General features: G+C 38.0%; 2 protein-coding genes across 2 annotated transcripts in view; one reads left to right on the forward strand and one right to left on the reverse strand.

Annotated features, from left to right (window-relative positions):
- The window catches only part of MCMBP (minichromosome maintenance complex binding protein), a 38,791-nt gene extending 27,054 nt beyond the window's left edge, over positions 1-11,737 (forward strand). Inside the window, exons 11-16 of the mRNA XM_070752598.1 lie at positions 1,100-1,217; positions 3,339-3,504; positions 7,770-7,903; positions 8,341-8,505; positions 9,149-9,237; positions 11,369-11,737. Of these exons, the coding sequence (XP_070608699.1) occupies positions 1,100-1,217; positions 3,339-3,504; positions 7,770-7,903; positions 8,341-8,505; positions 9,149-9,237; positions 11,369-11,495 (799 nt within the window). The 3' untranslated portion in view covers positions 11,496-11,737. The remainder of the gene's footprint in view (positions 1-1,099; positions 1,218-3,338; positions 3,505-7,769; positions 7,904-8,340; positions 8,506-9,148; positions 9,238-11,368) is intronic.
- A 1,159-nt stretch (positions 11,738-12,896) lies between these two features.
- Positions 12,897-25,375, reverse strand: part of INPP5F (inositol polyphosphate-5-phosphatase F) — a 48,361-nt gene continuing 35,882 nt past the window's right edge. Inside the window, exons 13-20 of the mRNA XM_070752595.1 lie at positions 24,851-24,979; positions 22,689-22,806; positions 21,567-21,765; positions 20,179-20,250; positions 19,995-20,068; positions 17,511-17,639; positions 16,784-16,871; positions 12,897-15,408 (exon numbers count right to left, since the gene is read on the reverse strand). Coding sequence (XP_070608696.1) covers positions 14,277-15,408; positions 16,784-16,871; positions 17,511-17,639; positions 19,995-20,068; positions 20,179-20,250; positions 21,567-21,765; positions 22,689-22,806; positions 24,851-24,979 — 1,941 coding nt within the window. The 3' untranslated portion in view covers positions 12,897-14,276. The remainder of the gene's footprint in view (positions 15,409-16,783; positions 16,872-17,510; positions 17,640-19,994; positions 20,069-20,178; positions 20,251-21,566; positions 21,766-22,688; positions 22,807-24,850; positions 24,980-25,375) is intronic.

Consider the following 25,375-nt stretch of genomic DNA (forward strand, 5'->3'; position numbering starts at 1 on the left):
TCTTTTCCAGATAGCTCTTTACCACATATTTCCGGTTTTGGTGTCTTCTTCTTCCGGTATTTTACGTTCCTCTTAGTTTACATAAAAAAAGGAAAATATAGCTTCCACAACAGGAATTCAAGGTTCCAGATTCCAAAAGGCAAGTTTAAAATAAAACCAATTAGACAGCTTTAAAAAATCTAATGATGGGCAATTTGCTACTTTTCAAAGCTTTCGCTGAAATGCCACATTGCACAGATAGCTGCTTTTTTCAATCTCCAGCTGTTTTAGATCTGTCCAGCAACCAATCGCAAAACAAAAGTCCAAAATTCCTTTCAGACACTCTCAGTTTACCACCAGCGACAGGATATCCCTACCTTTCTCTGTAAGCAACTCCTCCAGCTCTCTTTCCAGACAGGCCATTTCGTCTGGCGGGGCATGCAGGCCCCTGGCAGCGCCCAATGCATCACTCTCCCTTCAGGAGAGATCCGGTCTGGTCCAAAAGGACCAGAACCCCCGGACAATGGGAATTCGGGGCCATTCCCAAGGGAGAGAGAATGACACCGCTGCTGCGGCCATCAGACCCCACCCCTTCTCCTGGGAACCCTCCTTGACGATCCTTAATGGTTTGAATCACTCATTTACTATACAATTGCTAAACTTAGTCAATGGACTGAAGGTAAAAAAAAAACTATCTAGAAGGAATAATTTAAGGATTGTTAATATAAAAATGTTTACTTCCTAGGTAGCTTTCCTATATATCCAGTTTTGTGCTTCTATCCTTTCCTAAGTTAATAGAGAGGAAGGAAAGATGGAAAAAATAATTTCCTGCAATAAAAAAATACTTGCAAATTGCAATAGACCAAACCAAGGAGCTGGTTTTCCCAGAAGGCTCCTCATATTTCAAAAACAATATTCCTATTACAGTTTTAAGCTATCTTCAAATTCTATATCCTTGTGGGTGTTTGTTCATAATTGTTCTACTGATTCTTTGTATATATGCTTTCAAAGTCAATATTGCTCTTTAGCCAAAAATATTCCTAGCATGAAATGGTTTGCAAAGATCAGCAATAGAAGTTGTTGCTCATAGCCTTATATTTCTATCCTTTGTTTTATGTAGCTATGCAAGAAGAGATGTCCTTCCTCTAGGAAAATTCACCCTGAATTTAAGTGGCTGTCCAAGAAACAGTATCTTCACAGAGCATGTATACCGTATTATTCAGCAGCTTGTTCCTGCAGTAAGAATTACATTTATAAGCTGTGTACCTTAACTGCTCCTTCATGTCAGTATCTGGGTTCACCCTGTCACATAAAGTTGTAATGAATTTGGCTTTCAATACTATGAACACAGGCATTTGTGTAAACCAATGTCTTAATGTAATATGTAAATTTGCTTAGTTAATTTACTATACTTCTGATTGGGTATTTAAATGGACAATTGAGGGATAGGTCTCTCTCTCTCTCTCTCTCTCTCTCTCTCTCTCTCTCTCTCTCTCTCTCTCCCCCTCTCTGTGTGTGTGTGAGAGAGAGAGTTCTTTGTATACAGATAGTCCTTTGTAGGGTTTGTTTGTTTGTTTGTTTGTTTATTTATTTATTTATTTATTTATTGGATTTGTATGCCGCCCCTCTCCAGAGACTCGGGGCGGCTAACAGCGACAATAAAACAGTGTACAATAGTAATTTGGTATTGATGATTAAAAATCAATTAATATAAAAACCAAACATACATACATACATACCATGCATAGAATTGTAAAGGCCTAGGGGGAAAGAGGATCTCAATTCCCCCATGCCTGGCGGCAGAGGTGGGTTTTAAGTTGTTTACGAAAGGCAAGGAGGGTGGGGGCAGTTCTAATCTCTGGGGGGAGTTGGTTCCAGAGGGCTGGGGCCGCCACAGAGAAGGCTCTTCCCCTGGGTCCCGCCAGGCGACATTGCTTAGTTGACGGGACCCGGAGAAGATCCACTCTGTGGGACCTAACTGGTCGCTGGGATTCATGCAGCAGGGTTGATAGTTCTCCACTTATGCCAATTGTTCTGCCCATCCTAGCACCCTTTCCCTCACGTTTGTGATTTGGGTGATGGCACCTGTCTCACAATTAAAAGTGGTTGCAATACCCCACAATCACATAATCCCCATTTGTGACCTTTCCTGTCAGCTTTCCCAGAAAGTCATTGGGAAGACAGCAGGGTCTCCAGTTTCTGGGGTGAGTCTTCCCCATATACATATCCTCTCCCAATGATTGCACTGCACCAAGCACCCACACATCCCCCCCCCCCAAGCTTCCCTTACTGCTCATGTATCCTCCCCAATCTTTATCTTCTTTATCTTTATTTAGATTTGTATGCCGCCCCTCTCTGCAGACTCGGGGCGGCTCACAACAAACTTTACTATTCCATCTCACACTCTTGTATCCTCATCACACCTTTCTAAAACCCTCCCCAACTCTCACTACACCTTTGCACACCACACCTTCCCTCTTCTCCTCCTCCTCCTGCTCTTCTCCATCTGGCAGCAGTCATTTATTGCCCACTGTCCTGCCTGGAAGCCTCCTGGTACTTTCACCTTCCTGCAGCCTCCCCACTGACTTAAAGAAAGTCAGCAGAAAGCTGCCTGGGATTTAATTAATGGTGACAACCAAGACTGCAGGGATTGCCATCACTATATAGTGCAGTCACTTTACATAAGTTTGCAGTGTAGCCAATAATTATCTCTAATTCCAATATGCCTCAAGGAAATACAGATACCATAATTTTAACAATATGGTTTCTGTCCTTGCTTATGCCTGTTAGTATGCTTAGTTATAATGACAAAAGGAAAAAAGGTGTAATTAAACATTATTTCTGTGTGTGTGTGTGTGTGTGTGTGTGTGTGTGTGTGTGTGTGTGTGTAATGAATTTTTTTCAAACAATGTTATGTAGGTTAGATGCTTTTAAGGATAATGGAATATTTTTTAAGATTCTGTCTTTTACACCTGATTTGCATAATTTATATTACACTTATGATTTTAAAAAAAAATATTTACTAACTTATGAAAGAGTGTATTGTTTCTTGTACTGTAGAAGAATTGGGTGTTTTTAGCCAGAATATCTGCAATTACATGATCCCTTGATTTTTATTACCTTGTTAACCACTTATGTCAGATTTAATGAAATGTAGAAACTTTAATTCTTTATTAGGTACCATGTTTCCCCAGAAATAAGACCCTGTCTTATATTTTTTATGAACCCTGAAATAAGTGCTTGGCTTTATTACATGTACTAAAAAGCACAATTGGGCTTATTATTAGGGGATATCTTATTTTGGGGGAAACAGGCTACATGTTCCAAATGACAATTCATTATAGTGATTTTTTTTCCAGTCGTATCGCCTACAGATGACCATAGAGAATATGAACAGCTTAAGGTTTAATCCACAAAAGGACTACACAGCTAATCGCTTAGTCAGTGGAATATTACAGCTTGCCAACAGTACCTCTTTTGTCATAGATGAAACACTGCTACAGCAAGGACAGCTTGACACAAAAGGTTAGTATTCATGGATACAGTTTCTTTACAAATATTTTGCATAAATAAATGTTAAAAAAACATGGTTGAAGCAAAAAGAAAGTTGCATCTCTGATTCTTTTATTTTACATTATATAAGGATATACATGCCTATCTTGTTATCTGAGATCGGGTTATAAATGTTAAAATTGTAAATGCATCATAAACAGTAAATCAAGCAACTAAGTAAAGCAAGAAATAAGATAAGGAGCTTTAGTAGGTTTGCTTATTTACTATTACAAGTATTGTGTGGATTTGGGGAAAGAAATTAATCTAACTGGAAATAAGGTAATCCCAATTTAAAATACAGATAAAATTTCCTTCAACATTGCATATTTAACATCAAATTCATCTTCTAAAATCCAGTTATCTTACAACTGTGGCACAAACTGCAATTTTTGATTTGGATTACCTACTTCATGGGAATAACAGTATAAGCCACTGATGGTAACCTTTTTGTCATCGTGTGCCAAAGATTTGAGTGTACACACTCACATGCTGGCACCGATAATACAATGCACCCCCTTAGCATGTATGCACTACACCACACACACATATACACTGTACCTGTGCATGGGGGGAGGGGGGGAGAGCCCCAGGCAGCGAACTCTTCCAAGTGCACAAGCCAGGAGTAGCCGATACATGGCAGTTTTTAAAGGCAAAAAAAGCAGGGCAAGGTTTTCAAACCTTCTTTCCCTTTCCCTACCAAACAATCTGGAGTGAGAGCACAAAAAACACCCAGTGACTTGAAACCCAAGCAATGGATGAGAGCATAGAGTGTCTCTAAGCACAGGTGCAAAGGTTCACCATCCTTATAATTCACAACAGTGGAGAACATCAAATAAATTAAAAATGATTACATAACCACATCATAAACAATTAATAGAAGAGAAAATCCAACATTCCAAAACCAAGATAAGACTACCCAAATAATGCTGAAATAAAAAGGATTTTAAATTATCAAATGTTAATAAAGTAGCTACTTATTGGTGCTACTACATCTTAAAATGTGGAGCATTCTGCAGAGATGACCTTCTAACTTCAGTTTCTGGATTATCTTCAAAGGCAGCCTCATGAAATGTATGTGGGAATTATCCAACTGAGTGATGATCGTGGCATGAGTCACCCCAGTCAGGACATTCTGATCCCTATTCATGTTCATAAGAATTAAAAGTTCTATATTTAAATAGGACTTTTGCTTATTTTTTAATATTTCCATTCGAATTGAATGTTGGACAGAAGTTATGTAAATTGTCTTGTAACATTGTTTTTCTCTGCATTCACCAGGAGCTATGAAAACAGGGCAGCGCAAGATAAAACTTGCTGTAGGAAAGAAAATTGGCAAAAATTCAAAAATGGACTACATTATAGCATGGCAGAGAAAAATATTCCAAAAGAAAAAATCCCTATTGCAGCTCTGTGAATAGACAGTTGGGTAGTTACTAGAAATATTGGCAATTGTTCCGTTCTAATCTCTTCCTCCTAGTCACATCCACCCAAAACCTGATTGCATAAGTTTCCTTATGTTTCCCATTTGGCTATACTGTATTATTAAAGATAATAGGAAAAACACCAGAAACTAGTTTTGGCATGTTATTCCTAGCTTATTAATTATTAATTTATATTCTAGAAAGCATTCAGACATGTTCTTCAAACAATTTATTAAATACAGTGAACCAACAAACAATTAATTTGTTAAATACAGTGAATACTGAATGGTATTTTATTTTCTTATTTCTTGTTTTTAGAATTAAAAAAAATAGAAAATTTGATTAGTTTAGAGAACCGGTAAATACCACCTCTGACTGGCCCTGGCCCATCTCTGCCTTCCGAGTCTCAGCTGATTGGAAGGAAATGGAGATTTTGCAGTATCCTTTCCCTACCACACCCACCACCCCACGCCCACAGAACCAGTAGTAAAAAATGTTGAATCCCACCCCTGGAAAGTACTAAAGGAAGATACGTGTATTTTAAAATCTAATGTCCAGCCTTTAGCAAGTAAAGTATTCCAAACGTGAACAGTTATGTACATATTGTCACTTTTCTCTAGAATACAGTTATCGGCTATTGAATCGAGTAGAGATACCTAAAGAAGAATTTATTTTAATAAAAACTAAAGTTATTTCTGATGAATTACAAGCCATGATTAATGTTTTTGTTTGATTTTACTATCTTTGATAGATAAACATACTAAATCTACACTAAATTAATGGTGTAACCATACATGGTGTTCTTGTGATCTAAGTAGGACAGCATAAAGTGAATGGAATAGAAAGCAATTTTTACGAAGTTAAAAAATGTAAAAACAAAAATTGCACAAGATAAATAAATGCAGGGGAGCATTAAAGCCAATATATACTGCATTTTTCAGAGTATAAGATGCACCTAGCTTTTGCAAAGAAAAAGGAAAAAAAATCTGCCTCTGCATTCCAGCAATTTGCCTCCTTGTAGCAAACAACAAACAGCCAGTTTCAGTTTCAGCACAGTTGATTAGCAGAAGAAAAAAATCTGCCTCCCAGCAATTTGCCTCCTTGCAGCAAACAGACTGTTTAAGTTTTATCACAGTTTTAGTACAAACAGCTTTGAATTGTCCATTGAATTGGCCTCCCGACGTTCAGCTATTTCATACTGCAGGGATTCCTGTACCCCAGTGATGGCAAACCTTTTTTCCTTGGGTGCCCAAAGAGTGTGGATCTTCCATGCTTGGGGAGGGCGAAAATAGCTTCCCCTGCCCTCCAGAGGCCCTCTGGTGGCTGGAAATGGTCTGTTTCCTGACTTCTGGTGGGCCCAGTAGGCTCATGTGAGGAGAGTAAAAACACACTCCCCAATCCCCACGGAGGCTGTCTGGAAGCCAAAAATGTCATCCCAGAGTATCTGTTCAAGCGAAAAATCAGCTGGCTGGCATACACATGCATGTTGGAGCTGAGCTAGGGCAACAGCTCGCGTGCCAGCAGATATGACTCCGTGTGCCACCTGTGGCACCCATGCCATAGGTTTGCCATCACTGCTATAGCCTATTGAAGCCTCCTCACACACTGTTTTCCATCTCTGCACACCCCATTCTATGTGATGGGGATTGGAATGGGTGGTAAATGGGGTGTGTGGAGGCCAAAAATGGGGCACATGGAGGCGGCAATAGGCAGTGGCAATCCCTGCAGCCTGAAACAGCTGATCATGGGGAGGCCGATCCAACCAACAATCAGCTGTTTGTACTAATCAGGCTGTGCTGAAACTGAAACAGGCTATTTGCTATTTGTTGCAAGAAGGCAAATTACTAGAAGGCAGAGGCCAAAGGGTGGGGACCACATTCGGTGTATACGACGCACACAAATTTTCATTGTTTTGGGGGAGCGTGTCTTATACTTCGAAAAATACAGTAGCTAATTAAATCCATCACAGGCCAACTGTGGCAGAAACTAGCGCAGAACCTAGCAATATAAAGGTGTCTGTCAGCAGCTGGAATGTATAGAACCTCTGTGTGGCCTGGGTAATGGTGAGATAAAACTAGTGCAAAAGCTATTGATATGGCACAGAGTACTATTGATAGAACGACCTTCCACTGTTCCATGATTTATATCTGCTTCTGTCTCAAGAATTAGCAAAATCCATTTAATATCAGTTTGTCAGCAGACCATGATTCCTGACTCATTATGTAGTCATTAGTGGGAAAGGAAGTGAGTGAAACAGGATTTCTGATGGATGCAAACTATCTAGCCATATTCCTGGTTAGAGGAAAGTCTGTATATTGGTGACTCAAATATCAAATTACTCTTGAAACTAGTTAAGAAATGCAAACATCAATTTACTAATGTTTGTGCAAAGATACTGTCTTCTTTAAATTATAGTTAACCCAGGTTGCTGTTTCCTTTTCAGAACAGTTATCCTATTACTAACAATGAAGTTTATTTTTTAGGGGGAGGGAAGCTGTTTTTAATCTTTTAACTTCTAAAACATATTAAGGGTATGGCATTGTAATATTTATTGTAATAATTTATAATTTCTCTTTGATTTATATTAGATTTACATACTTGATTATGCAAGAAAAATATTTTTGCCGCACTTCTCCTAGTTCTCAATGATCATTTGCTCAACTTCTTAACTCCTAAAGGAATTTTACCTAGGACCTTGGTTTATACATTAATTCATAGGACAGAATTCTTGAAAACTAAGAAATAAAATACTATATTTTATTTTATATCTGAATCTTTTATAATAAACCATTGTTTTTTTCTTTATTATATTTGTAGGTGTACACAATGTGAAAGCACTGGGCAACCTGATAACTTGGCAGAAGGTGGATTATGACTTCAGTTACCATCAGATGGAATTCCCATGCAACATTAATGTTCTTATCACTTCAGAGGGCAGATCACTCCTGCCGGTATAGCAAAGCTTCCCTGATCTTCCTTCATTGTAATCTCTTAAAGAACAGTGAAAGGATACAAAGATAGCTAACTGTGCTGTACCTCTGTGTTTCATACTGGATACTGTAAACCTCGGAAGGAACAAAAATAGTGTCTGCAAATGACATTCATACATATAGATCAATTAATCTTTTAAATGTATGGTTTTGATGTTCTTTTTAAAATCCGCAATCATTAGGGTTCTATTGCATTTGTAGACAACTAACCAAATTGGATTAAAAAGACTTTTCAACTAATTCTTGTTATCTAAAGTCTCAGACATGTAGATGCTTTCAGAGCCAATATGAAAAAAATTGCCTTAATGGTTTTTGGGTTTAATCAGAGTGAAGATTGCTACCTTTCTTTGTATTAATAATTGAAACGTAAAATAATGATTTAAACCTTTCCCCCACAGTCAGATTGCCAAGTCCATCTACATCCGGAGCTCCTTCCCCCTAATATGGAGGAGCACATGAACAGCCTTCTCACAGCTGTATTGCCATCAATCCTCAACAAGTTTCGCATCTATCTAAGCTTATTGAGACTGCTTGATTATAGCATATCAGATGAAGTCACAAAGGTATAGAAATCATCATTTATTGTTAAGTGTTAAGATTGGAACAAAATTCTATTAGTGTTATGCTGTAGGATGAGAAAGCACTCAATCCCCTTTCTCACCTAAAATGAAACTTCTAGGAGGAGGCTTGTTTTGAATTTCTATTACTATCGGTATAGTAGAACTTTAAAACATTAGAAGCTTTGTTCCATTGGGATATTTGAAAAGTGCCAATTTGAAATGTTTAAAAAGTGCCAGATTTGGGATAGAAAAGGCACACCGTCTGAAAAAAACTAGTTCTTGTCTTTTTAAAAAAACGTGGACTAAATTCAGCATTTTAATTATCAAGGAAGCTTTCTTATATGGTCTTGCATTGTAATAGAAATTTATTGTATGCTTCTTCCTTGGCCACTGTGAAATTATAGCTGGATCTTGACATTATATAAATTGGTAAACTCTACCTCTTTTAATGGAAGTGTAGGATGTGAAAATATTTTATGCCCGAAGAGTTCATGATATAAATTTTTTTTAATATGACACTATCACATGCAAAAACACTGGCTAAAAATTGGCATTTGAAAGGAGAAAATTATAGTCCAATTTTCTTCTGGACTTTGGGAGGCAAATCTAAGTTAAATGATAAAACTTTAATCAATCTCTTCAACAGGCAGTAGAAGATGATTTTGTAGAAATGCGTAAAAACGATCCTGAGAGTATAACAGCAGATGATCTTCACAGAACTCTACTTGTAGCAAGGTAAGGACACAAATGTTAAGTAGTTTACTGAAGTAATCACAAGCAATCAAAATCAAGAAGATGTGTTGATGCCGATGTGACATATATGATAGCTCAGGCTTTGATTTTCAGTGAAATGAAGAAAATACACAAGAAATCAAGACTTATGGACCAAGCTATGGACCTACATAGAAAATGGTTCCAGCCATACAAGCAAAGTATGGTTGAAATAGTGGAAAAATAGTAATAGTTGTAAAGTAAGAGACCTGTTAAATAATGATTGCATAGAAAAGGCTATGCAAGGTTTGGAAAGGGTGGATTTCTTTTTTGTTTCTTTGTATTCTTTTCCACCTCCTCCAATTGTTTTCCTGAAAATCAGCCTGGAGATTTTAAGAGCAAGTCCTTTCCTCCTCCTTTCCCTTTCAATAAGATCTACTGTCTCATTTAGATAAAGGTGTCACCAGTGTTCTGCACCTGGGGGGGGGGGGGGCTTGGGGGGGGTATTTTGGGTTTTTTGTTTGGCTCTTTGGCAGGGTGGAATGATTACTTAAATGAGCTAAGTTGTTTTTTGTTTGCAATAGAGCACTTCCCTAAAAAGTGCTAACTGCAATTTAACAAGTTGAATTCTGCAACCTTGATTAGATTAGAATCGCCTACTTGCAGGGCTGCCTAAAACTTATCAGACTTTAATGAATTTCGCCTTGAAAGCTTTTCTCAGTTGCAAAATTGGTCTAAATGTGTCTATTGGCAAGAAAGTGAATTTTGTCACATTTGCAAGCTATTGCTAAACATGGTAGCCACTAAACAAGGAATGGCTATATTATTTTTAATTATCTCATACTCTTCACCATCTATCCCTAAAATATTATATGTTGCAGTCTTTTAGATGCTATGGTTGAGATACAATGAAAAGAATTCATCTGGTTGTTTTCAGGGCTCCATTAAGTATCTGATTCCACAGAATGAGTTTATTTGCAAAGTCAAAAGGCGCTTTGTCTCAACCAAACATTTGCATCTAGCGAATGTTACTTTAGCTAAAACATTTTTAGGCCTGGTTAGTACTTGGAAGGAATTACCAGGGAATTCCAGGATGTGCGTAGACAGGAAATCATGACCCAGTCCCAGAAATAAACAAAGTTTTTTCTATTGCCGTAAGTAATACAGAGTAGTGTTCCTGTAATCATCAAATGTTGAGCTGTACTGGAGGGCAATTCTTAAATGAGCTTCAAGGTATGATCAGGGGTATCAAACTCCCGACAAGTCCCATGACGTATCACAACTTTTTTCCTCTTCACTAAACGAGAGTGGGGTTGTCCCGTATGTGATGCATAAAGCCCACAGGCCGTGAGTTTGACATCCCTTATTTATAGGCTTCCTATATTTGCCCCATTTTGATTATAATAAAAGTTTTCATTTGCACCACACACCCTGTTCCTTATTGATCATCTACCAGATTCCTCCATATCCAACAGTGACAGACCTTCTAATATATTGCCTTCAGAAGAAAAGGTGGGATAAATTCAGAGATGTATCTACCTTGAAAATACACGAAGAACTACAGTATAGTAAAACAAGTAGCCCAGGAAGCCTTTTATAAAATTTTGCCAAATTTTACTTCCACGGGAATTATATCTCCTAGATTTTGAACACATAGAAGTCTGACGGCAGAAAAAGACCTCATGGTCCATCTAGTCTGCCCTTATACTATTTTCTGTATTTTATCTTAGGATGGATATATGTTTATCCCAGGCATGTTTAAATTCAGTTACTGTGGATTTATCTACCACATCTGCTGGAAGTTTGTTCCAAGGATCTACTACTCTTTCAGTAAAATAATATTTTCTCATGTTGCTTTTGATCTTTCCCCCAACTAACTTCAGATTGTGTCCCCTTGTTCTTGTGTTCACTTTCCTATTAAAAACACTTCCCTCCTGGACCTTATTTAACCCTTTAATATATTTAAATGTTTCGATCATGTCCCCCCTTTTCCTTCTGTCCTCCAGACTATACAGATTGAGTTCATTAACACATTAACACATTCTGTAAATTACCTCATTAGAAGTATTTTGGTTTGGAAAAGTTAAAGATTGCAGGAATCAGAGTTTTAGTACTTTATAGATTCTAAAGAGATTAATCTGTTTCTTGTCCACAGGTTCCTTTCTCTCAGCGCTGGGCAGACAACACTATCAAGAGAGAGGTGGCTAAGAGCAAAGCAATTGGAGGCACTACGTAAAGCCAGATTACAGTCGCAAAAATCTGTAAATGGAAATGAACTTTAGGACATCAGTACCCATGTTTATAAGACTGTAAACAAGTCTAACATTTGTAGAGCTGATATGAACAGAGATTATGTTTATACCAGGTTTTGTAGATAATTTATATAAAAGTTATGACTCTTTTCTCAAATGAATCAAATTTATGGTGTTCAGCAGATTAACACTGATAAATTTTGAAGCTTGTTTTGTAACCAAATTAGCAACTATGGAAAAATCTGTTTGATATTAAAGATTTATTATAAAAATTGTCCAACACTTTTACTAAGAATTATTATAGCAGATAAACACTTTATGGCATTAGAACACATACCAGATTTTAATGAGATTGGTCTGAAAGTCATAATAGAAAGTACAATTTGGCTCCATAAATTATTATTTTTCAAGTTTTAGCTTTGTGAATGTATCCTAAATAGTCATAAATTTACTAATTACTATTTACTCAGAACGTAAAAGTGTAAAATCAGCATAGTTATCTATATATTTGTCTTTATTTAGGCCCATCAAAATGGACATTGTACCTAATGTGTGTGTCATATCTACTGAGGTTAGCATTGCTAGTTAACTCTTTAATGTGCCAGGATAACATTTATTTTATCCCACCATTATTTTTTATATATACAGAACTCAAAAGAGCAAACATATTCCTACATCCTATATTCCAAGACAGACAGTTCTGCAGATTATGTCCTTCCAGTATCTATTAAAATTAAGAATTTTATATAAAAAAATACAACCTAAGTTAAGAGACAATGCTGAGTGTTGTTAAATATACTTTTGTGGAAATCTACAATTTTGCTCATTATGAGTTTACAATGTATCTAGAGTAGTATTTCATAAGTATATACATGCCATATTTTCTGAACTTTAGAATAAGTAGAGATAACACAGCAAGGAAAGACACTACAAAATAAGATTTCAAAGAAGTGTGTATTCCATTATTCATTTGAATCCTCAGAAAGATGAATTTGTCCAATTGGTATTTTCAGAATGTGTAAGTCGAGAACATCCAGCTTATAACAAAAATAACAGTCTAATGTTACCTGAGAAGCAAAATTTTAAATATGACATCAAGTTTTATGGCTGATCAGCTAGCAGTCTGAGATTTCCAATTTCCTCTACCTTGAGGGAAAGCAGCAGCAAGCGTTCATGGTAATTATTTAGACATCCCTTCAATTTGTTACCACGTACATTAAGATTCTATTTCTCATGGCTGTGCAATTGCTCGTGACATGATCACTATCAAAACAGTATCCTCTAAACTTTTTTTAGTAATTATATTGTTACCCCCCAAAATACTAAAGATGCATAAGGGGGAAAAACAAGCAGAGAAGCCATTTTAGTCTTGTAAATGAATCGACAAAGATTCTTAGTATCTTGAACCATACACACCAAAATGCATAGTACTGTATTTAATTTTTTTATTAAAATAGCTCGTTTCCCACATTAAAACAATAGTTTTATTTTAAATATACTTAAATGTATAGATACTCTCAAAAGAACACACATTAAAGTATTAATAAATAACAAAATACAAACAGTACAAAAGTATCACACAAAAGACAGCTTAGTAAGTTATCACTTATATAGTAGACACACTGACATATAGTTGACTCATTGACTGTTCAGAACACTACATGCAATCTAGCTATAGTACCCGTGTACTAACAGAAACCCAACTTCTAGAATAAGGATAGGTTATGAAGGAACAAGATTGCATTCAGTGCTGTTTCTGCTGCTACATTCTATTGTAGTTCATCCATCACATGCCCATTCTGGGCAACAACAGCATGCTTCTAAGAAATGAGCTAGTATTTAAACACATTCATTTCTCTGCTAAAACTGATGTTGATTATAGCTACACTAACTTCTGAAACACGTTGCACTGATCACATTTTTGATAGGAGTGTAAGGTATTATGGAGGAATATGTTGTCAGTTGTATTACTGAAGATGATACCTTGGATATGTTTAGGTAATCTTTCTTCATATGGATACATATTTAATCAGAAGTTGATATCAAGCTTAAGAATTTGCTTTATTCCAGAAAAGACTATGTTCTAAGAATATGCAACTAGTTTCTTGGAAAATAATGAATTATGGTTTCTAGACACATTGATTTTATTTTTAAGAGGATTATTTTTTCCAGCTAGAAAAGCCCTTTCAGCAGCTGCCCTGAAAGCATTAACAAATATACTTCTAGACTCAACTACTAAACCAACAGAGGTAGAAAGAAGCAAGGAACTGGTGAAGGAAAGAGAGAATAAATGCCTAAGCATATCTTCTTTTAAAAAAAAGACTCCCTCTGCAGTCACCATTTCCTTAGGAATGAAACCTGTTCAAAGAACACAAATGTTTAAAAAATTAAATTAAAAAAATCTGGAGAAAAATAAATAGAATGCCATCTATGAGTAAAATATTCACTGGTACAGTGCAAGATTAATAAGGTAACAGGTGTTTAGTACCAGACCCTTAATATAAACATTCTACACAAATCTGAAGGCTTATAAAAACTTGCTCCAAAAGATATAATTGTGCATCCGATCACCTAAACTAACTTGTTGCATGCACATCAACAATTGTTGTGTGAGTTACCTGTTTAGTATAATTTACTATCACTCACTTGCTACAAAACAGTTCTGAAACCTGTTCAAAACCAAATTTCTCTCATCGGTTTCTGTAAACATTGTTACTGGTATTCTTAATAATACTCAGTTTGCCCTTCTTCCCTAGAATTTATGTTACACACAATATATGTTCAATAGTATATACAATGGGATCTTGAGCTCTAAATCTGAATTATTCGTGTTTGACACTGGGTAAACATTTCTTTCAATTCATTTTGCTGACTTTCATTAATAATTTCTGGTTCAGCTGGGCTCTTCTGGACTTTAGCTACAGCAAAGTTGATTCCTTGGGTTAAGCCAGCTTGTGTAATGTTAGCTACCTGTGCCATTGAATTGCGTATCTTTGCAAAGGGAGAGACGGCCCTGCTGCCACTATTCTCAGCTGGTGAAGGAGACACATGAAACCCTGGCTCATCTTCGAGAACAATAGATGAGGAGCCTGGGCTTTTATGAGATTTAAATAAATTCATCTGTTCAACCACCAAATATTGTGGTCCTGTCTCTGAAAATGATACATCCAGTTTAGATGGTCTAGAAGGAGCCTTATTAGTTCCCAAGCAATCAGCTGCCTTAGGAGCATTATTGCTAATATTATGTGCCACTTCTTGGGGTTCTTGAGAACCCCTCTCACATTCTGAAACACTGTTGTTCATCTTAATTTTAGCATCCTGGACAAATCTGTGACGGTAAACATCAATCTGTTTAGTGACATCTAGTGTTGTGTTTTCAGCAGAAAAAGCTTCACGTTCATTGTTCATTTGGTGTCCAGATTGTGCAACATGGATGTCTGAAGGAACAGGAATGCTAATATTAATATCAGTGCTGCTCACAGATTGGGAACGACTATTTAACCGAGGAGCAGATGCAATGATACCACAGCTAGGTAAGACGTAATCTCCATTCTCTAAAGAATCCAGGAATTGCTGATCGTCGTCAGATCTGGAATTTGTCAGGAAATCATCTGAATGGAACGAGTCGTTATCAGACGAAATCTCAATATCTGATTCTATATTGGCATTAGTGTCAGTCATGGCATTTTCCATAGTTTCAAGACTACTGTCAGATTTCCAAAGATTTACTTTCAGATTAGGCTTTAAGAAATTGACTTTCATTTCAGGCTTTCTAAAGTTTCCCAGTTTTCTAAGATTGTTGATATTTACGTTGGATTTGGTTTGTTTCACTTTTTGATTGAGAGATGAAAACTTGTTCATTAAGTAATTCTTCCCCAGGGCCAAAGAACCTCTATTCTGGGTTCTGATCCCAATGATGTCCTCATGCGGTTTGCTGCTCTTCCTGAAAAAGTGAGAAAACTAATAACATCCTTTGTTACTCATACAATAAAAACAGCTGCTTTTGATCCCTTCTTTTATTACACAGGATATACCAAAAGTCAGGCTTCACAATTGATTACATAAATTACATTAAAAGTTTGAATTGGTTACTCTTTTCTTTTAAATACAACTTACTCGTTTGATGCATGACCTTTGAGCATTCCAAGCATTTTCTCTGATGCAAAAAAATACGCTGTATAAAGCATTCTGATTGGCATAGAGAGCCTGACTTGGTGCACCCTGGATATATAGTACAGTGGTACTTCTACCTAAGAACGCCTCTACTTACGAACTTTTCTAGCTAAGAATTGGGTGTTCCAAAAATTTTTTGTCTCTTCTCAAGAACCATTTTCCACTTACAAACACCAGCCTCTGAAACTAACCGGAAAAGGCAGGGAGAAGCCTCCAGGCGGCCTCTCTAGGAATCTCCTGGGAGGAAACAGGGCCTCAACCCTCCCTGTGGTTTCCCCAATTGCACGCACTATTTGCTTCTATATTGATTCCTATGGGAAAAATTACTTCTTCTTACAAACTTTTCTGCTTAAGGACCTGGTCACAGAACGAATTAAGTTCGTAAGTAGAGGTACCACTCTAATTCCTTTTTAAATTGGTGTTTAATAATACCAAGGCACTCGGCATCCTCAGTATTGCAAGACAGAATCTTTAGCTAATAAAAATATTTGAGAACTTTTTTGAGTCCTTGGTGGTGCCCTCTGAACCTGGAATGCTTTCTTGTAAATGTTTCAGTACCCAGCTAGGGAACTACTCCATGCTACTCAACCCCAAAGGAAAGCATCCACACTGACACATTTTATTTACATAAAAGCAGGTAAGTAAGGAATCAGATGGCTGGTTTATAGGTAATCCTTGACTTAAAACTATTCCTTTAGCAACCATTAGAAGCTACAACAGAGCTGAAAAAAGTGACTTAAACCAGTCCTCACGTTTACAACCATCGCAGCATCATATGAAAACAGGTGCTTGGCAACTGGCATCTATTTACAACAGTTGCTGGATTCCTAAGGCCGCAACCTCCCTAGCTGGCTTCCAACAAGCAGACTTAAAGGGGAAAACTGGATTTGTTTAACAGTCGTGTGGTTCACTAAACAACTGCAGTGATTCACTCAACCTATGTGCCAAAAAAGGTTGTAAAATCAGCTGTAATAACAACCGCCTTGCTTAGCAAAGGAAGTTGTGGTTTCTATTGTGGCTGTAAATCAAGGACTGTCTAAGACATACTACAAGATCGAGGATCGGTAACACAAACCACAAGTGCTGTAGCTTAAATTGAATTTGGTGTCAGGGAATTTATGAACATGAAAATAATTAAAATTCACCTCTCCAGTTTTTTCTCAATAATGGGGACATCTAATCCCATGGCCTGCTTGGTGATTCGCAGCATTTCTGCAATGCACTGAAGAGTGTCTGAAATACAAAGAATTCATCCAGATATCCTGAAAAGATCATCTTCTTCACCAGATGCTCATGTTAGTTTATTTGGATAGATTTGCCTTCCAACAGTAATACAATATATACTACCTACTAACATGAAAGGTTCACCATTTTACATCAAATGACTCATATATTAACAACGGTAAGTACTTAAGCAAAAAGCAAAGAATTAAGCCATTTTAAATTACAATGACTTATTTTTATCCCTGAAATAAAATAAAAGATGAAGATTTGTAGTAGACATTATATTGTACTATTTATTGGAGTGGTGCATTTGTTGTCTGAAACATACTGCAAAATGAATGGTAAATTAGTGAAGTATAATTGAAAGGGTACAAATATACCAAATTTTCTTAAATGTGTATGCTGCCCTTCCAGAGATTACGGTAGCTCAAAATCAGCAGAAGGACTGGTTTTGGTGAAAATGGGCAGAGTCCTGGTGTCAGTATCAGTAATTACATTGGCTAAATATTTTAAGATATAGTTTATTTTCAAGCATTATTTTCTTACTCAACTATTTAAGTGTTCAATTTCATTTTCATAGCTAAATTGTAAATTGCTCAGAAACATCATATCTGATTCTATTCATTCCCCCCAAAAGTAGATCCTTACCTTTTCCATCCTCTTCAGGGCTACGCACTACTGCTCTAAGCGTATGGAAGTACCCACTTGTATCTTTGTATTTATGATGAAGCCTCATGCATGAGAACTTGGGTTTTCCAAAGAATGTTGGTTCAGGTCCTTGTTTTTAAAAAAGCAGTAACAATTCAGGAATGCTGAGTGCACTTTACTTTTTAAACAACACAATTTATTATATCCACCAGAAACAAGGACTTCCCCAGTTCAACTGGGATAAAGTACTATTGGGTTCCACTTATCCCAAGATCCCCATGTACAATTGGTGGGCCACTGTATGACACAGAATGCTGGACTTGATGGGCTTTGGCCTGATTCAGCATGGCTCTTCCTATGTTCTTATGAATTGTATGCTGTGATTCTGTTCTATAGCTTAAATTATACAGTATTAAAAGATTAATTCCACTGGTTTTGTTGTATTTCTTTTCCTTATACCAGTGAGTGGTAGTAAGTGAATACTGAGGCTCAGAATTTGATTTATCTCTGGTATAGCAATGAAGCTCACCAATTGCTTTTGGTCATTCAATCTATAAAAGAGAAGTAAGATATTTTTTTTTTGTACTTTCAAGTTCCCTGGCAAAAGGAAGAATATCAAGGTAACATTTTCATAGAAAAATTTCTATTGTATTGCTTTAAAATTTTAACGATAGAAATTCCTCCATAACGTTACATGCATAGAAACAGCCACTGGCAATAACAAAATAGGTAAAGAAAGGAAATTTCTGGAAAAGTCGGTATATTCTATGGCTGTTCCATGCCACAGTCATCCTTTTTATTAAACCTAGTACAGCCAGCCAGCTAGTCCACCTCTGCCCTGGGTTTTTTACTTGGCCTTCTTTAGCCTCTACTATCCTTAACCTTGCTGTTCTGCTCGGGTCAATATGATGATGCAGATTATTTGTCATGCAGATCTGAAACTTGTGATTAATTGACTTTTCCTCATTTGAGGGGTTCTTACTATGAGTGTCGGAGGGGGGGGTGTTTCCTTTTTGCTACACCTGAAACAATACAAGTGTACAATGTTCCCTCTATTATTTTTTTCGGTGTGGGTGGAAAAATATACCGTGTTTCACCGAAAATAAGACACTGTCTTATAATAATTTTTGCTCCAAAGGTTGTGCTACGTCTTATTTTCAGGGGGTGCCTTATATTCCGATCCTTCCCCTTTAATTCTTGGAGCGTTTGTACGCTCCACTTGAAGAGCCTTACTGCCCCCCGCTGCCACCAATTTTGCTGCCGCCGATTTCACCGCCACCGGACCCCTCAGCTGTTTGGCGGCCCACGTATCTTCTGTTGGCCGCCACGGGAGCAGGAGGTGCAATCTGGTCAGCGGCGGCCAAGGCTCAGCCCCCTCACCGGACCCGTCTTTTTTCGGCACCGGCACCGTTTGGGGAGGAGCCCTCGGTGGCCATGGGTGTGCCTACGGATCTGGAGGCAGCAGACAGCCCGACGGATGGGCGGCTACCTGTCTCAAGCAGCAAAGGGGGCTGACGGTTTGGGCTGGTCAGCGTCGGGAGCTGCTCCTCCGCTTTCGGGATGCCACCGCCAATTTCGCTGCTGCCGATTTCGCTGCCTCCAGGCCTCTCAGCTGTCTGGCGGCCCACGTGTCTTCTGCCTGCCCCGCCCCTCTCGCAGCCCCTTCGCTAGCGGCTGGATGAGAAGAAGGAGAAGCCGCAGGTGCCACCGCTGCGGCAGGAGCCGCGCCCCAAAGCGGGAGATGGAGGAGGAGAAAGCCGGAAAGAGGGGTGGATCGGGCGGGCAGTGGCAGGAGGCCAGGGGCGTGAGGGGGCCGGAGGCGCCTGGGACAGGGAGGCTCGGCACCAGCACCGGCACATCTGCGGTGGGTGGGGGCGGCCAGTGCCTCCCGTTGCACGGCCTTAGAAAAGGTTGCACGAGAAGTTGTCTTGGGCTGCGCTGCCGTGCGCCTTAGAAGTAACATTGCAAGTGTATAGTAAATGCGAACAGAACAACAAGGTTAACAGCAGTATATTTAACCTTCCATCCTTTCCCTATAAAAAGGCTTATGTTGCTCATAAGGAGTTGAGTTCAAAGACACCAGCAACAAGTAAAGAGAAAGGGGGAAGAGAACACACTGGGACATCAGTGGACAAATAAGTTCACAGGTGACACAAAGGGGGAGCAGATAGAAAAAAAGAAAAATGCACCAGCTTTACTTACTCACCTGGTAAGGTCCTCCAGAATTTACCTAGGCCACAACCTGGAACAACTAAGATGTTCCTGGATTCACTTCAGCTAATTGCAACCTGCTCAGAACAGTTCAACTAAACTTCAGAGCCACTATTCATAAGTTTGTTTTCTCAAATTGGAAACAATTTCATTTGTTTCATGACAAAGAATTACAATTATTATATAAAAGGTTTTTCTTTTCTTTTTTTCCAATTACCAATATGTTACAATTGCCCTGGCAAGAAATAGGAATAAAGAATGCAAAATACATACCTATTTCTATCTTCTCCAAATTTTCAAGGCTCAGCCTTTGATATTGATTGACTTTATCTATTTCATCATCATAGCTACAAGGGGAGGAAAAGTGCCTAGAATTAAATCTTAACTGATAGTCAAACCCTGGATGATGCAGTTCTGACAACTTTGTCTACAATGTGAAATAAAAATGAATACTTACTAGGCTACATAGTATGCAGAGTTAGAAAGTAGAAGAAGAACATCCACATCTCTATGAGTAGCATCAATAAGGCTAAAATAAAAAGATAGTAGTAACAAAAATATTGACGAATAAATCTCATAAAACATTTTTAAAAGATTTTTCTATTTCGTAGTTAGGATGGAAACATGTACAGTGATCCCTCGTTTATCGCTGGTGTTCCTTTCCAGGCCCACCCGCGATAAACGAAAATCCGCGAAATAGGATTTTTTTCTCTCTCTCCCACACACATTGTCCCTCATCCCCCCTCCCCTTTACATTTAGTCTCTCCCTTCGTCTCTCTTTCTCTCTCTCTTGGGGAATCCTCACCAGGGGCTCACAGAGGCTCCGCTCCGCACCCAGCAGCAAAGTGTCGCTTTGGCAGGGACAAGGCAGGCACGCCGCTGAGTTCGCCAGTCCTAGTGGCAGCAGCAACTGCTGAGGGGGCTCCAGCGGCTTCCCTTTGGGGAGCAGCAGCGCCAGGAACATCATGTCCATGCCCCAGGCCCCCGGTGTGGGTGCCACCACTGTCCTCGAAGAGACAGTGCGAAGCCACTGGGAGCCCCTGGCGAGGATTCCCCAAGAGAGACGAAAGCAGAGAGACAAGAGGTAAAGAGAGAGGGTGGAAGTGAGAGACTGTGTGGGGGGAGAAAGAAAAAAACCCCGTGATGCACCGAAGCCGTGAACGGTGAACCACAAAGTGACGAGGGATCACTGTATTAATAAATTATAAACACAGTCCCTGATTCCTGAGCCAAGTAGGAAGAGGCTTGGCCCCCTACCCACATTCTGAGATTCCTGTTCTAAGCACATTCCACCCACTGGATTCACTTCCCACTGTTCAACTTCTCCTTTACCTGCTGAAGAACTACTTTCCTAATGTTGATGTCCTTTAGAGAGTAAATGCCCTTAATTATATTATCCTTCATTAACTAAATGCAATACAAGTTATTATTCTGCTAGCATCAGCTAAACCCAAGGAGTTGCAATCATGATATGTGTAAATAGTTAAAAAGGCTGTAGTATTATAATGATTTTATTTCATTTTTGAAACTAATATTCATGAATGCTAAATCACACAATGAAAAACAAAGTGATTAAAGACCTGCGTAAAAACCACTAACAGCAGAACCAAAAACAATAAAATCTGAAGCTTAGAAAATATGAGGGGGTAGAGTACTTTCTCTGGCACCAAACATGGACCTTAAAGTAAGCAAGAAAATTTTTCCTAGCAAATATGCTTTCCTGAATACCATTTATTAAATCTAAAGACACAGTACTCCCCCAGCAACACAGAATTAATCCTTTGAATATTTTATGCTAAGCAACTAGAGTAAGCAATAAATAAATAAATCTTAGACTCTGCATACCTGGGGTCACAGTCAATTAGTGCCCAACCACCATGAAATTTTTCATCATCTGGTAAAAGCAATTTCATGTAACTCTGCAATAATTGGCTAATCAATTCCTGATGAGTCCTCAAATGTTCCTTGTGCATGGCTTCATGCTCTTTTTCTTTGGTAAATATGGAATAGAGATCTTCTGTCACAGGATTACCCTGCATTAAATCTAGACAAACACAGAGTGCATACAATGATTAAATGAAAGTGAAGCACAGAAAACAGTTGCACCATGAAATTTCAGTTTTAAATATTCAATATAATGGAAAATAATCCTTAATTGTTGATGAAGGGAGATAGGCTGATTCCTCACCATTTGTTGTGTTTTTCTAACCTCCAAATCAGAGAGTATAAAATTCTACCCCAGATAAAACAGTGGGTTCCTCGCTGTTCGGACCAGTTCACCCAAACCGGTAGCAACCCATTGGTAACATCATGATGATGTCACAGAACCGGTTTGGTTGGTGACAGTCCATGGACACTGCCATCTTTTTTTCATTTTTTTCCCCCGGGGGTGTGTGTGTGTTCTGCACAGGCACAGAAGCCAAGTCTCTGGCGACGCATATGCCATCTTGTTTTCAGCTTTTAAAATTTTTATTTTATTTTAATTTTTTCAGCGTTGCACATGCCCACAAGGCATAGGAAGAAGCAAACAGGCAGCGAGATAAGTTAGAACTCATCTATGCTCCAAATCATAACTTGGACATAATTAGAGAAAATCTGGGGTATAGTTATAACCTCATTTTAGCCATATTTTGGGGGAGGAAATAGTATCAATGCAACTTAAAAATAAATATGCTAATATTAGAATGGATTCGTTTTAATATTTCAAAAAGAATCAGCTAACAATGAGCCAATCAAAATTATATTCAAATAACATATGATACATGCATATACGTGAATATCAAGATCGCTGATTTACTGCTTTCTGAACAAGGAAGTGAAATGAAGAAAAAAGATTTTCTCAGTCATTTCTACAAGCATGAAGGGCCAACTAGGAATGATGAGGAATACACCCCAGTGCTTTGTTCATTCATAAATAATACAAATACTTTTATCTATTTGGTGTAAAAATTGAGGCAAGTGTCTTACCTATGACTGCTTGTCTATAAGCATCTCTGAAGCGGTTCAAGTAGTATCTATTTGCAGAGTTAACACCATCTTTCATAACTCCTGCCAGCTTCCTTTCACCAGTCCTTGTGAAGTCACCCTATTATACATAATGTATCTCTGAATATTCAGTGTGCAATTTATATACCACTTAGAAAACAATTCTACTTTCAATATTGGATAACTTTGCAGCTTCAATTTTTGGCCTCCAAAACATTCCTCAAATTGTGTTGCTTTGTTAACAAAAGTTAGGGCTGGAAAGGAATGTATTAAGGTTCTTCAAACCCAAATATATATACCCACCCCCCAAGTTCTCAAATAATCAATGTAAACCATAAATGCACAGTGGCTATATTAACACAATACACTTATGCAGGCCATTTAAGAACAAGAGATTGCAAATTAGAACAGTGATGGCGAACATTTTTGGTTTGTGTGCCAAAAGGCCCTAGCACATGTGTACACACCCACATCCATTCCCTCCTCCCCTCTCATGCCCCCACGCTATCTCCTACGCATGCGTACAAACCTGTTCCCCGCCTCCAGGCATGCACACAGGCCTCACTGAAGCCTGGGATGGTGAAAAAAGGGGCAAACTGGAGTTCAGAAAAACAGACTTCCTGTTTGCCCATTGTGCTGTTTTTCCCACTCCAGAGAACATAAGAACATAAGAAGAGCCATGCTGAATCAGGCCAAAGCCCATCGAGTCCAGCATTCTGTGTCACACAGTGGCCCACCAATTGTACATGGGGATCTTGAGCAGAAAGAGATGGCAAAACCCTCCCTTTCCCTTGACCCCCAGTAAATGGTACTCAAGGGAATCCTGCCTGCCTCACCCAACATAGAGGCAGCACATAGACATCCGTTTCAATAACCACCAATACATTTGGCATCCATGAATCTGTCTAATCCTGCCTTGAAACTATCAAGGTTGACAGCTGTCACGACCTCTTCTGGAAGTGAATTCCATAAACCAATGACCCCCAGGGTGAAGAAATATTTCCCTTTATTTGTCCTCACTTTTTTACCTATGAGCTTTAGGGAGTGCCCCCTCGTCCTAGTATTGAATGATAGAGAAAATAATTTTTTCCTATCCACCTTTTCTATCCCATGCATGATTTTATACACTTCGATCAAGTCACCCCTTAAGGATTTATTAAGGCTTCAGGGAAGCTTCTGGTTTGCCTGTTGGGGCGTTTTTCACACTCTGGGGCTTCAGGAAGCTTCCCTGAAGCCTCCGGAGTGCAAAACAGCCTTTCCCAAGACCAAAAATCAGCTGGTCAGTGTGTACATGCACACTGAAGCTGACATAGGGCAATGCCTCTCGTGCCCTCCAATATGCCTCTGCGTGCCACCTGTGGCCCACATGCCATAGGTTCACCATCACTGCCCTAGAATGAACAATTATGATGTGTTTGCACGTATAGTCATCAGAACATATTCCATGCTCAATATAGTATGCAAACAAGGAAAAATGAATAAATCTGGTAAATAGATTAAGCACAGTCAATATAAGAATGAAGACATATTTATAAAATTAATATAGAATGCTAAATCACATTGTAGTTTGTTTGATTTTTGTTTAGCATTTTAGGAAACCAAGCCAAGGGAATTAATAAACCATATTTCTGCTTTTGGGTAATGTATATACACAGCCCTTCTATATTCTTAATGACTTTGGCATGACTCATTTTGCTTTCATGTAATAAAATGAGCAAAAAAACTTTAGCAAAAGAAAATAACAAAAATTATAAATACTGAACTGAAATTGTGCAGAACAATTTGTCTAATCTGATGTGAGGTACATGCAGGGTTGAGTCTTTTATCCACACATGCATGAAACACAACAGTTTCAATAAAGGATGGGCATTATTTTATTGTAATAATCCACAAGCAGTGTCTACCATAAACCATAATTTCAATCCGCTGAATAAGGGCCATATATTTATTTTTATAATTTTGAAAAACTACTCTTTTAGCAATAAGAAGGACATGCAGAATCCAATGGATCTCAATTATATGGACATTATTGATATTATGATATTATCAATGATATTATGGACAATGACTTCAAAGTATAACACAACATACTTTTTCCTGAAGAATGTTCTTTCCTTTTCCTTATATATTTTTTTAAAAATTACCTTTAAAGCTGCTGTTCCAGCATATTGTCTGCTTATGGCATCGCCATTGTTAGCCCATATGATCTGATAAATTCTATTGCACTTCACTGGCAATGCTTGTTCTGGGGGCATCACACCTAATTTTTTTAGCTGAAAATTAAATGTATTTATTATTAATGGTCATTTGTTTTACTGAAAAGTACAAAATGAAAAATAAAATAATGAAAACTTCCAACCAGTCTTCACTAATCCAATATAATAAAATTTATCGTTTAATACATACAGAGAACACCAAATGGGGGAAAGCTTTCTGTGTTGTAACAATTTTTAAATAAAATCTCCCAAATAATGCTAATTATACTATTTTCTAGAAATAATAAGATCCTGCTACTGAAAATGAGTATTCACTCAAGTTCCTTATTTGTTTTCCTCTTTAACAGGAACTTATGACTTTGTACTTAATTTGCATGACCAGGTTAAAATCAAAAAAGGCATTTTAAATCATTTTACTAAAAAGCGCCAGTGTAAAGGTACATTTAAATTTTG

The sequence above is a fragment of the Erythrolamprus reginae genome, chromosome 5 (assembly GCF_031021105.1).
Source record: "Erythrolamprus reginae isolate rEryReg1 chromosome 5, rEryReg1.hap1, whole genome shotgun sequence".
Classification (NCBI taxonomy): domain Eukaryota; kingdom Metazoa; phylum Chordata; class Lepidosauria; order Squamata; family Dipsadidae; genus Erythrolamprus; species Erythrolamprus reginae.